The sequence below is a fragment of the Rhipicephalus microplus genome, chromosome 7, assembly GCF_043290135.1.
Source record: "Rhipicephalus microplus isolate Deutch F79 chromosome 7, USDA_Rmic, whole genome shotgun sequence".
Classification (NCBI taxonomy): Eukaryota; Metazoa; Arthropoda; class Arachnida; order Ixodida; family Ixodidae; genus Rhipicephalus; species Rhipicephalus microplus.
This window is the reverse complement of record NC_134706.1, coordinates 161224359-161238729: the sequence shown is the minus strand read 5'-3', so window position 1 is coordinate 161238729 and position 14371 is coordinate 161224359. Positions and strand designations below refer to the sequence as shown.

Sequence of the window (14371 nt, the reverse complement as noted above, 5' to 3'; positions counted from 1 at the left end):
TAATTTTTGTGAAGCTTTTATTTGATGATGTGGCCATACGAAAAGCACGTTTTGTTTTTCATACGGTACTTGCTTTTTATGTGCAGAGCGGACAAGAGCGATGTGCTGACCGAGGACCTGATCCAGGCCGAGAAGAGGGTGGACAGCATCAAGCACACGTGCGCCTGCACCCACAAGCGCATCCTCTCCTGCCTGCACAATGTCTCTCTCGAGGACAACGAGAAACTGCAGGTCAGGGATCACTGTTCTCTCCTCATGCAAACATTGTGTCGGTCATTTTTCTTGGGGCAGCATTAGCGGCACTGCTCTGTCTTTGAAGCATCATATTGACAATTTATTCAGGATGGTGGTTAGCGGGTGCTGCCATATGGGATTTTTTGGCACTTATTTTGTCATTTTTGGATGTTGCAATGTCAAATTAACCCTTTAATGCCTGAGTTATAAAACTGCCGAGCGAAATAGAAATGATTTTAATTTTATAGCTTTAAGTAGCATCCTTTAAATAATCCCGCAGTTAAATTATCTAAAATGCAACTTTAATGCATACCTTTGTGTAGGTCGCGAATTCTCCATATGACACCGAAGCGAGGACCTTGCAACAAAAAAATGCACTTCAGAACTACATAACATTTTGTGTGCTACCTCTTGAGTGCCTACATACCAAATAAACAAAATTATTGCAGATAGAACTTAAGTCACCAAGGCGAGAAAAAAAGAAGTGAGAGCTGTTGCACGCGCTGAGTGCTTTCTGCCGTCAGCTACAAAACTAGCTTAAAATACCTCAGACGAGACAACGATAAATTTTTCACACTGAAAGCTATACATGCCTCGTGAGTACTTGGCAGCCGGCTTTAAAGGTGGAACGCATTTCATGACTTACTTGCTCGAAGTTACTTGGTATGTCGCGGATTCACGTCATCCGGCAGTAAAGGGTTAACAAGGTGTGAAATTCTGAGTTAACTCGTACAGCAGTCATCACATTTGCAGCTCTGCTGGGGTAATCTGATTGTGTATACAAAATGGCCTCATAACCTTTAAAGACGGCCTGTCTGAACATATCTATGAAATAATCTATAGTTGGTGTCAAAGCTGACAGTATTTTGGATGATAACGAGTCACTTTTAAAATAAGCAGCCACCGAGAAAGGGGGACTGAAAATTGTCCAGGTTCAAGTATGTGAACATGATATATTAAGATTTAGTTAGCAGAGATTAATAACAAGGAATTGAGAGGAGATTTGCAATGAAGAGTATTACAGGAAGAGCAGTCACACTAACTGACAAGAAATATTGGAGAAAGGTATGACGCTTTCTTAGCTTTTTTTGTTTTGCTGAAACAGATAGGTTTTCTTCACTCTTAAATATTGCACCTCTTCCTTGATTATAAAACAATGTCCACTCGACCTTCTTATAAGTTTTTACCAGGAGATCATTCACTAGAACATTTTATTTTGGAGTGTGTAAATAAAGAAAATTGAGCCAGTAAGATTGTAATTCATATATACCACTTATACTTAATGTCAACAAAATTTCGTCCCACATAAATAGTTGCTTCTTGAAGCTAGATGGCCCCGCTTGTCCGTGTGTGTCATTTGTGTCCTGGCTTTCGTTGTGCTGCTTTCTTTTATTCTACTGCCATGAGGTGGAGTTACCTTTGAGTGATCGTTTCTTTTCATGCAATAAGTGAAATAAACGAATGTGATTTAATTGAAAGAATACCATTTTATTCAGAAAAGGAAAAGGCTATACAAATAAAGGCAAACGTTTTTTGTGGTAAATTTGGTTATATTGTCTTTTATTCACAATATAACAAAACCTTTTAATTACTACTGGGTAGAAATAATTCTCAGGGTGTTCTTGCTGCAGTCTTTCAATACAACAGATGCGAAGAGAGTTTTTGAAACTAAGAAAAAAAAACAAAAAAAAATTGCTAGAGCTCTGAAGTGCCCTCTGTTGCCAGCGTTCTTTATTGAAGGGAAGCAAGATGCAATCTTTATGCCAGCTATCGATCATGCCGATGTTGCATTTAACATGAACTTAGTTTTGTCACTCTTGCAAAAGTTGTTAAAATGTAGCTCTGTCATGGCGCATTGTTTCGTACACAGTATGTACGATTCTGACTAATTTTGAGCATTAGATATGTGTGGCTCGTGGAAGAGCGAAATTTTAATTTGCACACAGTCGCTGAATCATCTTTTGACAGTGCTAGCTGAGATAATGTTTCACCCAGTGCGTGGTCATACAGGTTCCACTATCTCAATGTTATTTGGCGGTGCATCTGCATTGCACCAAATTTTGAGGTAATGTGTCGTATGTTGTGTGTGCTATTGCCCTGTTGTCAGTTCTGGCCCTGGTAATGATGAGAGAATTGACCCTATACAAAGAGGTGTCCTTTAGCAGACTTCACTCTAAATGTGAAAAGATAAGATTCATCATTACATCCAGTACTTCCACATGTTACAGATAGGGTGTTTATTGAAGCTGCGAATGATTACGGCCATGCGAAATGTCTCACACAGGGGCTCATCAGATGGCTTTCTTGTTCAAGGCTTCCCTGTTCATCGCATCACAAGTTGCACTATAAATGCCTGTCATAAACAAAACAATGTTTTGTTATAACTTTCATGCTTCTGCTGGAAAACAGATGGAAAACACTATAGACAGAAGTTGGTATTTTTTGCAATTGTGTAATAAAGCATAGTATGGAGATCTTACTCATGGGAATGGTCATCATCGTGAAGGTGCCCTGCGAACAATAACACCGTGGGTGCATTAGAGCACAGCTATTATTTATCAAGTGCATCTCCTTTTTTTGTTGCATCTGTGTCGAAAATTTTGGGACAATAGGCCCATTCTAATCTTTGGGAGGAGGGGGCAGTAGTGTTTCTAGTTTAATTCATGATGTTTAGGTGGTGGATGAATAGGGCGTGTTTTGATGAGCAACTTAAAAAAATTAGTACAAGCTGTCATACAAGTTCCAAAGGCCAGAATTTACCTGTATAGCTCCAAACTGAGTTACAGCTTTCAGCCTGTTTGGAAACACGTCACAGTTCGTCGCTCTATCATTCTTTACATAATTATACATTTACAATCTTGTTAATAGTATCACTTTTATCATGAATGACATAAATAAAATTCAAATAAGGTTTCATTTCGGCTTTAGTAGTTTAAAGTATATGAACTGTTATTTTGCCTTTAAACACAGTGCAGAATTTGAGAAAATTGCTCGTGCTAGAGTGCATGATTGTAATCGTTGAGATTGACTACTCCAAACGGCAGAAATTTCTACTTGCAGAAAAACTTGAATTGAGATAGTTAAATTATAAACTCACTAGTTCTTTTAATTGCATAGGTTTGCCTTACAGCATTAATACTTAATATACAAAATTGTGCCACTTCGTTTCCTCCACAAAGTCGAGGAGGAACCTCTGGTTCAGACCGTAAATCCGTTGCTGCAAGTCGGGTGGCCCGTCATGCTCAAGTCCCGCCTCTAGTTACCCTTTCAACTAACTACATTGAGGAACATGTTGCAAGATTGTAGCCACTCATATTGCCAGGCATTACCAGTACGAATGAAATATGAGAGTGGAGTGTATTTAAGATGTGCACCATTATGCAAGATGTAAGAATGCACTGGTGTTTCAGATACAGTTTTTGAGAACATGTGATTTGCTGTATTGAACTGCAAAGGTACCCAGAATGCCCATATATAGTTTGTATCGCACTTAGTCGATGCATATCTAAAACAGGGTGCCCTCCAAAATATATGTGCAATGTGGACACTGCCTATGAGCTTACTGGCTGCAATTAATTGATTGAAATATATAGTGAATAGTACTTCATAAAAGCTTAATTAGTTAATGTTCTTGAATCACTGGTTAGAGTGTATTTAACGTTTACGGGTGTTTTTGTCATAGAACGCTTTACTCATGAAGAACTCTTCCCTTTCTTAATAAACAATTGTATCGGTCCAGTTGGTATGAATCCATCTCGGTAGGAAGCGCAGCCCCTATTACACAGAACATACAACACAAGCGCTTAGTTATTTAGTTCTTAGTATTTTTTTGTTGTCACAGGCATTCTGCCCGAGAAAGACAAGTCAAATACTTGAATCATTGGCTGCAATGAAATTCCCTGCATACTGAAGCTTTAGCCCACACACACGAGGACACAGTTTCGTCTGTGTCCTCGTGTGTGTTCGCTAAAGCTGGAGTATGCAGCAAAATCATCTAGCCTGTCTTTCCATACTACTGACATTTCGTGTTCAGCAATGACTTATCAGTCGAAGCCCCCATCCTCCTCTGAGTCTGTTGTGCGGCATCGCATTTGCCATACAACCCTGAGCAAGCTCCCTCTTACCTTTCTTGCGACATTTCAAATATGCAGCAATGACCATGCAATTGTCCCCACAACTTAGCTACCACCATTCTTTTCTTCAACCTCTTCTCTGCCATTACCTCGAGTTTGGAGAGTGCACAATTTCTTTGTACATTTATGGTCTGGTGCCTTGGGTTCGCCTTCCGAGTTATCACAAAACCTTGAAAGATTTGGAAAATGCCTTGCCCCTTTGTCATAACACTGAAAGTTTCGCACGAGGATTTCCTCTTGTTCAGTGAATACAGTGAATGTATGCATAATAAATAAAGCATTTCATTTGAAGTACAGATGTGTATTCTTATTAAAGGCTCTTCTGCTGCCATCTTGAATTTTGGTTCATGACCTAGGAAATCGCCCACCTCCAAATCTTGTCCACAAAATTGTTTTGCCATTGGGGGGGGGGGGGGGGGGGGGGCTTGCTTGTGATTTCGCGATAGTACTCTAACTTCATTATAACAAAAGTGCATGTTGCATGAAAATAAGTTTGTTATATCCAAAAGTTTGTTATAAAGGTTAATTTCGAACTCTATAGCTATTGTAAGAGTTTTCATTTACTTTGTTACAGCCAATATTTTGTTATATCCGGGTTCATTATAACGAGGTTTGAGTTACTGGACACATGAGACATGTCGTTATTGTGTGTTGTGTGTGAACCATTAGCCAACGGCAGACCATAGCTGGTCTCTTTATTTATTGGTCTCATGTTTTGTGCTGCGCAGAAAAAAGTGCCAGAGCTCGCCCTGTTCCACAGCTTACAAGAGTGCCACAAGAATGTGGGCAGCCAGACACTGCTCGGGTAAGTGTTTTTGCTGTCTGCTTTGTTTACTCATTATTGTTGTGCTGGAAACCTTATTAGGAATTTTATATAGCAGCTGATGCTTGTTGAAATACACAGAGCTGATTTAGTGCAAGAAAATGAAGTCATGTTTCATTTTCGTTTAATTTCTTAATACTGTAATGCCTGTTTAGTTCTATTACAGGAGTGGAAGATACAACGTAAACATACTGTCAATTTTGCTGTCAACATACTGCTTAGATAATCAGATACTTTTCAATGGCGCTGCTGGAGATGACACACAAGTACACATCAAAAGATGCCACGAGAGCAAGGTGTGTTACCATGGCATTGCACATCCTCTTGATGCGACACAACTACATTGTCCGGATCGAGAGAGCAAACATAAACACTGCCTATTGGCATTGATATCATCGTCGGACTATTTTGTGTTGACAGCAGGACAAAAGCATGATATTTTTATTTTATCACTGGAAGAATATTTATCAAAACTCTGCTATATTGCATGTTTGCTCCACAGCAAACAGGGTGTCCCAGCAACTAAGTAGTTTGGAACTATCATCATTTGTGCCTGGATTTCTCTAATTAGACTTCACTAAGCCTTGTTATGCTTGCAATATTTGAATACGTTCTTGAATCCAACACAAATCAAAGAGTGAGTACCTAATTAGATTCATATTCGCAAATTGGAACATTCACAAGAGGAGCGAAATAGATGAAGAGGAAATGCAAGAACATTTACGAACCTCTAGCGTAGGTGATATCCAAGAAGGTGATTCACAAACACTTGCCCCTTCTAATAGTTTTATCTGCCATAGGATAATCATGAAAAATATAGCATATGTCATTTTCTGACCAATATTTGCAGAGGAATGTGTAGTTGTTGACCTATGGTGTCATTTGTGTTCATCTAACTTTTCTTTGGATATACTGAGCGCTTAAGATATATTCTGCTTCACAAAGTGCGAATGAATGTCCCTACTCTAATTATTATGACTGATGCATGATCGCTGATGTCAGTGTATCCTATTAGACAAGTAAGTTGCCCGAACTGCCTCTTGAAATTATAGACCTCTTGGAATCAAATAAATGTATTGTTGTTAATATCCAAACATGCAATTGGCTCTGTATGGCGAATGTCTTACTGGAAATGGGATAACATTCATATAGAAAATTCAAAATATTTGCACCACCAGTTATGAGCTTCTTCAATTGCAAAATAACACAACATTCATATTTGCAGTGTTGAGAAAAATACCAGAGCTTAGGAGCATCTGTGAATGTTGCAGTGGACTGTTTCTGTGTTTTTCCGATGGAAGTGAAATTGCATGAGGCCCATGTATTTAGATTTAGGAGTATGTTGATGAAGCAGTTATTCTTATACGTGACTCTGTTTTGGTTTCCCTTTCACTTTTATTAGTGTACTAGGCTGGCTTGCAGAGCTGCTGTTCTTGTTGGTTATTGTTTTGTCCTCCCTGTGCAGCCAGGTGCTGTTGGACTGTGCTGGGCTGCAGCAGCGACTGGGACAGGAGCTGCTCAACTACGAGCGTGAGACTGATCGGCAGGTCCTCCAGCCCACCAACCAGCTTCTCGAGGTGGGCGTTCTCTTTCTGTGCGTCCTCGATGGCATGCATACAGTTGCTAATAAGGCGGCAATGGAGGCTAGTTGGCACCTCTTCATACTCGTGATGCGCTGCAGGATAAGGAGAAAAAGCTGCTCGAGCACTCTGTGTCATCTCCGTTATTTTTTTTTTTACCCCGCTGCACATCACGAGCATGAAGGCATACAGTCGCATACAACTTAAAAAGGTCATCAATGGCCCCTCAAGCTTAGCGAGAAAGCCCATCTTGCAGGTTAGAGAAGTTACTACGAAAGGTCTGTCTATTGCGGTCAATCGGTGTTTATTGATCAGCGGCTGACTCGAAGGTCGCAGGTTCAATCCCATAAGCGGCAGTCGCTTTGCGATGGAGGCGAAATGCTAGGGGCCATGTTCAGTGCTGTGTCAGTGAATGGTAAAAGAGCACCCAATGATAGAAATTTCCAGAGCCCTCCTCCCCAGCGTCTCTCATATTCTGGTTTTGGGGTGTAAAACCTCTCAGTGAGTGAAGCAGACTTGTGTGGCAAAGAGTTTACAAGTAGAGCATCAAGTTGCCATTTTCTCCCACAACCTTTTTTCACACAGCTAGAAGAACCACAGCAGGGGCTAGTGGGTCTTACACTCAACCTTCATTACAGCAAAGTTCCATCTTACATGAAAATAAGTACATTATGATATGAAAACTTGATATAAGGGTTTATTCCCGAAACTATATTTATTGCTAGACTATTTTGCATTCACTTCATTATAAGAAATATTTCGGTATATCCAAGTTAGTTATATTGAGATCTGAGTGTAGATAGTTGACACTTTCATACAGAAGCCTGGGCATGTTATCTTCAAAGCTACCAGCACCTGCTGTTTCACATCACCTGCTGTTTGATAGCACACTATTGCCTCATGCCAACGTACACCAAGAGTGGCATTTGGATTAGATGAGAACTAAAAGTCAATGAGGCCAATGAAAGTATATTTATTAGTGCTAATGCAAATGTTAACAAAGAAAAGTGCCCGGAAAGATCACTTGCCACTGGCAGGGACAAAACCTGCAATCTTCTCATATCATGATGCGAGTATAGAGTTTTGAGCCAGCCTCATCTACCTCTAAGGAGAAAACAACGCTGACTTCTACCCAAATATTGAATCTGAAGATCAGCATGAGGACAGCGACATTTCATGCACAAGAGGCTTTGCTGTGAGATAGAAGAGATGATGATATGTGGGGCTCAACATCCTAAAACCACCATATCATTATGAGAGACATCGTAGGGGAGGGCTCTGGTAATTTCGACCAGCTGGGATTCTTTAACGTGCACTGAAACCTGAGTACACGGACCTACTGCATTTTCGCCTGCAGAAATAGAAGAGAGAGATATTTCAAAAGCCTTGGCGTTTTTATGGTATTCCAGTTGCATGAACTCATGTTGAAGTAAAAGGTAGCAAGTGGACTCGGTTACTGTGTTGCCATGCAAATGGACTTGGGGTTGCAAAAGAGTAAAGACATTTCTAGTGCTGTCGAGTTGAATATGTTGTGTGAAAGGACAATGCATTGATAATGTGTTAATTTTAGTTCTGACAAACAATCATCATCATTGAAGGTTGTGCCTCATCAATGGCAATTTTCGTTATGGCACTGTCGGAGCTGCATAAATTGGAAAACCCGTCGTCACAGTCTTTGATGCTCTAGATCTGATGGCTTCGAAAGAGACAGTTAAAGGGATACTGAGGAAAATTTTTGTCGCCAAGATATTCAACCAAATCGATAAATTGGGTCCTGAAATCGTTAGAAGCAACCTTCATTCCTGGCAGAAACTACGAGAAAATAATGAACTTAATGCGTCTCTCACAAACTGCCGCATCTAGCAGCAGTGCTGGGAACTAGAGAAGGTGTGGTTTGGTGATACCACACACACACACAAAAAAAAGCAAGCCAGAATGCGAGCCATCACCAGCATCTTTAGACTCCCTCAACTCCCACTTCAGTTCCCAAAACGGGTATGAACAGCAACAGCAGCAAACAATGCTTCTGGCTGTGACAAAGCGCCAGCAATTTTGTGGAAGGGAAAGAGTGAGATGAGAGGAGAGGTGGAGCAAAAGAAGAGGGAGACGAGCATTGTGCGTCCTGCATGAGCCTCGGTGATTGTGACATCATGGCTCACGCTCGCGAGCATCAGTCGTGCACTGACAGTCGATCAAAAATACGGGAAATTGACAGTGTTTATCGGAACAGTCGCATCTTCTGAGTTGAATTACGAAGTTTCATCAGTTTTCCCAATTTTTGTTCGGTATTCCCTAATGTCAATATAAATTCAAAAACATTGGAAGAAACATTAGTTTAAGCATATGGTCAGACAAAGCAAATGCTCATGTCTTGCTTTCCTGGTGGAGAGCAGATCAAGTTACTTTACGTAATTACAAAGGCTCCAGTAGAAATCGTCAAAATTCCTGACATTTGAATGAGCTATGGTAGGACACAAGAAGTCGGGAGAGACCCCACCCAGATAACCGAAGTAGAGCAGCCGATCACCTCATTGACGAAACAAATAGCCCCGTCCCTGCATTCTGCAACATTCTCTGCAGTGCGGGGTCAACATCCGTCCGGCTCATGATGTCAGTCTGGAGTACATGCCCATTTGTGCAGGCTTGTGCGCCTTTGTGGAGGAAATGCAGCTGACTTCTAAAGTTGCAACTGACTATAGTGTGCGTGCTGCCAACCCATGTTTTCTTTTTACATACTTATTGGTGGCAAAGTACCATTCTTTCAGTGAGGGTGGTTGTGGAAGTATAACTTACTCATATTCAAATACAGTGGACTCCCAATAAACGGAACTCCCTTAAATAAATATGCCTCATTCACGGAACAAAACGGGCTTATATGGCTGGATTTCTATGTGTTCTGCAGTGAAATTCTACGGTTATTCGAAACAGGGCTTATTGGTCACCTACGGTTTAACGGCACAAATTCTAAACAGAGCATAGACTCGCTCATGCCAAAGGTAGTCTCACAACCATGGCAACGTTTTGAGATCGAGACAAGCCAATCCAGTTGCCATTTTCGCTTGTGGCTATGGGAGCAGAGTCGGCGAGTCAATTGTGCATTAGGCCTATTTGTGGGGCTAAGTGCGGTGGATCACAGTGTTATATCAGCCAGATAGAAAGGAAGCAGCCGCACCATGCACTCTCGCTTGAAAAAAAGTCGCAACTTTTTCTGGAGCTCGATCGAAACAGCCTGCCCAAGACGGAGGTGGCGAAAAAATACATCCCGAAATCGACTCTGTCGCAGATCTGGAAAGACAGAGAAAAGATTAAAGGCACGGTTAAGAACTGACCTTTACATCTAAACGGATGTGGACGACACCTTGTAAACAACTAGAAAAAGTTCTTTTTCTGTTGTTCAAGGGTGCACGGTGTTCCAATTTGCCTAAAAGCGGACCAATTCTCGAGCAGAAAGCTCGAGGGATCGCCATGAAAAGAACTTTGTCTTAAGCGATGGATGGCTCAGCCGCTTCAAAACACACCGACTGGCAACAGAGGCGGCTTAAGAAAATTTCGATGAGCTTTGAGCCACGAGACGTCTTCAACGCCAACGAGATGAGTCTTTATAAGGTGCTTTCATCAAAGACTCTCACCTTAAAAGGCAAAGCCTGAAGTGGAGGAAAACACAGTAAAGAACGCGTCACTGTGCTAGTGGGTGCAAACATGGCAAGAAATAATAATTGAAGCTGTTAGTAATAGGAAAATCAAGGCACCCACATTGTTTCAAAGGCGTTCGACACCTTCCCGTTGCGTATTATGCAAACGGAAGAGCGTGGATGACCATGGCCATTTTCTAAAACTGGCTTTGGGAGGAACACGCACGATTTACGAGGCAATGCAGGAAGGTTGTCTTCATCGTGGATAATTGCACAGCCCATGGTCAGGTTCAAGAACTCCAAGCCATCATCCAAGCCAATGCAAAGGCAGTGATCCAGCCGATGGATCAAGGGGTTATTCAGAACACTAAAGTTCAATACCGCAGACGATTGCTCCATCAAATGCTACTTAGAGCAGGCAGCGGGAAATGCTACAGCATAGATTTATTGGCAGCCATCCACATTCTGGCTTGTGCCTGGGAGCAAGTAAAGGCAACAACAATACACACATGCTTTCACCATGCTGGCTTTCAAGCGCAAGAAAGCAGTACTTGATGAAGAAGAAAGCCCTGCTGATGCCGACATTGAGACAGTATTCAGTCAGGTCGTGCCCTCTGCCCTTTTCAGGCTGCAGGACTAGAATCAATTGATGAAAATGTTTGTACCTGTCCTGAAGAGACCGTCAAGGAAATGATTGCTGAGATGCAAGATGAGGATCAACCTTCCAGCGATGAATGCGATGACAGTACTGCCAGTGCAGTGGTGCCACCAGACTGATTAGCTAAAGAGGCTGTTGATCTTTTGCAGCGCTAATTTGAGCATGAGGCTTGTCCAGAATTTCCAGCTAGTTTTGTCAGGCATGGTTGCGTACCTTGTGAAAAAAACAACAACTCAAGCTTGCCAAGCAAACCACTCTTCACTCCTTTATCTCTCCCATGCATCCTCATGAGTAAGGTGAGGTTTGTGTGATTTGAATAAAGGTCTTAGTTCACTAAATAAGCGTACTTTGCTTAAATGAAACTTGATGAATGGAACAGTTTTATAGATTCCCTTCGAATTCCGTTTAAGAGGAGACTGCTGTAAAATTGTTCTTCTATTGGGTGCCTCTTTTTGATGGCATATTGTTTGACCAATATATTCGGCGGGGCACTGTCCCTGCAGACGGACCTGCCCAACATCTCCAAGCTGCGGAGGCAGTTGTCCAAGCTGACACTGGACATGGATGCTGCAAAGAACAGGTGTGTCCACCCGTCTCTCAAGCATGCTTTTGCGCTGATTGTTTTGCACCGTACGTACAGTGAAGTGCAAGCTGTGGTTAGGGTAGTGGAACGTGCAATCAGGGGGTCAATGGACGTTTCACCGCTGTATTTGCACCTTTATTTGTTAGCTGCAAAGGATTTGCCCTTAGCTGATGAAGATATGTTCTCCTAGGTCAGAGCTGTTCCACTGTTAGCATTGGTGTGTTTTGTTTTCCTTTTATTACTGTGACAGTGTGATTAACATTTAAGATCACTTTTGCACTACATGGATAAATTGATAAGCACTATTGTTGCTGCAAGTTTTCTTCACTTGGCTCCTCTGTCTGTTACAAGTAAATAAATGTACACGAAAAACAAATGGGAAAGTTAGTGCTTCTGCTTCCAATAATGGACATACATTTTACAAAAAGTGGGGCCGATTATGCAATCGGCATAGCTGGCACTTGGTTTGCTCTTTGGGAAACACATGGTATCAGCAATCTGCCGTCATGGTCACAGACCATGGCGGCTGTGATGAACAGGACTAATTAAAAGGGAATTTTTATTATGTGAGTGAAGACTAGTTTCTCATCCTACATGCACTGCTGAGAGAATGGCCTTCAAATAGCATCAACTCTGTCTTCAACTTTTGCTTGCAGGTACCAGACGGCCCTGAAGCACGTCCAGCAGTCCGGCAACCTGGCGACTACCGGTGGTGGTGCAGCGGGGAGCACCGGCGGTGTGGGCAATGCGGTTGGGGGCAATACAAACGTGACCACCAAGACTGAAGGCCTGCGCGAAGAAGCTGAGGACGCTACCAGCAAGGTACGTGGACGGTTCTGAACACCATATTCCTACCATCAGGCAACAAAATTGCTGCAATGATACAATGTGGTGCTGACAGTACTTTCCTGCCCCTCCTCTTCATTGCATACTATTACCATTCAGGAAAATCAAGACAGGTTGAAAAAGAAAATGTGATTGAGGAAATGGGTGTCAAATGTTCAGTTTTGCAATCAGTGGGGGGTATTTCAGGGACGATGTAATGCAATTTTTTTTTCCTTATTTTTGCTGCCTAATGTGCACCCTGGCTTTAATGTGGATATAGAAATAACTTCGGTGTCTAACATCTTGCAGGGCCCAGAGGGATGACATCAATCCGCTGCGGGGGTTTAGTGATTATGGTACTCACCTGGCAACCTGAAGGTCGCAGAAACAGCTGTGGCGGCTGTATTTTTGATGGAGGAGAAAATGCTTGAGGCCTGTGAATTTGGATATCGATGCTTGTGAAAAAACATCAGGGGTGAAAAAGTCATGCATGCTTCCAGTAAGGTGCCTTTTATATTCATATTGTGTTTTTGAGACGTTGAACCATAGAGTTTCTACAAACATACCTAGAGGGAAGTTGGGCGCCACCATCTATGCGCATTTTTAAGGAGCCCGTTGGAGTGCTGGGAATGACAGTATATGTGTCTGCGAGGCTTGTGTTGGCTGGTGTTCAACGAGGCTACTGCTCAAAAGTGAATACGGCTGCATAAATATAGCTTCTCCAAAACAAAGCGTTTTAAATGGATCTCATTCACCCCTATTATATTATAAAACAAAAATCCACTTGCCTTCACTGCACAACCAAACGGCGAAAGAAAGAAACAGACGACATGAAGTGGCAGACAGAACACTCACTTTGTCATCTGCCTGCCAAGTTTAGCGGCCGTTGGTTACTTCTTACACTTTGTAAAATTGTAAATCAATGCAGAAGGTTTCAATGTTAAATAGAACATGTTTTTGTGCAATTTCCGGAAATAAATAGCCTGTTATGTGCTCTTTTAAGTAAAAAAAATCAACCATTTTAACATGAACCGACACGCGTCTTCAAGGTATATACGAATTCGAGTGAAGTTCGGAGCTCACACATTCCATCATTTGCTTGCATTCAGCAGCTCACTTACGCTAGATTTTCCTCTAGGTAAGTTTGTGAAAAACTTTGTATGTAATCACAACATTTACTGTTATTACAGAGAGAAGACTTCGTAAGTCTAGCTGTCATGGTAGCTTGGCATTTTAAGTGTTACATAATTGAAATGGAACACCTTGGTTGATTTCCAGCCATAGTGCTTCTGCTCTGATGAAAACGATCTGCAACAACACCATTGTACTTAACTTTAGGTGGTCAATAACGAAAAAAGAAAGTATCCGTGCGGACGGAAACCTACAAGGGAAAAGACATGCACTCAATGTGATGGTTCGTGCCCTTCAGACACGAATAATTGATACAAGTACGAAAAAACATTTATCGACTTCGCACAATTACAAACAGTCTGATTGGCCAAACACTACACACATCACTAAGGTCCTAAACCTACACTTCCCAGCCTACACACGCAAGCGTTTTGGTGTATCCCAAAGTCTAAGGTCGTCTCACATCACTTTCATGACCCATGGGTGTCGATGACACAAGCATGAACCAGTAGAAGCCTGACAAGTCGCACTAGTCTGAACAATGAAGTTGTGCGATGGCACATGAGCAGAAGATGAACTGCTTTCCCTGGAACTAGTAATAGGCCATGCCTTCAGCTCCGGGTGGCGACAAACCTGTTCGTACGTGGCTCCATGACCATGATCTTTTCCACTTGTTGTGCTGGACCCGTTGTAACATGACACCAAGGCCATGATTCCCGCCACTAGAACGGGGTCAAGTGCTCGCCCTGGCTGCTCGCTCGTTCACTGCTGG

General features: G+C 42.0%; 1 protein-coding gene across 1 annotated transcript in view; it reads left to right on the top strand.

Moving 5' to 3' along the window:
• Positions 1 to 14371, top strand: part of LOC119179528 (rho GTPase-activating protein 17) — a 228763-nt gene that overhangs the window by 127572 nt on the left and 86820 nt on the right. Inside the window, exons 2-6 of the mRNA XM_037430621.2 lie at positions 87 to 231; positions 5096 to 5172; positions 6656 to 6767; positions 11564 to 11640; positions 12300 to 12465. Coding sequence (XP_037286518.2) covers positions 87 to 231; positions 5096 to 5172; positions 6656 to 6767; positions 11564 to 11640; positions 12300 to 12465 — 577 coding nt within the window. The remainder of the gene's footprint in view (positions 1 to 86; positions 232 to 5095; positions 5173 to 6655; positions 6768 to 11563; positions 11641 to 12299; positions 12466 to 14371) is intronic.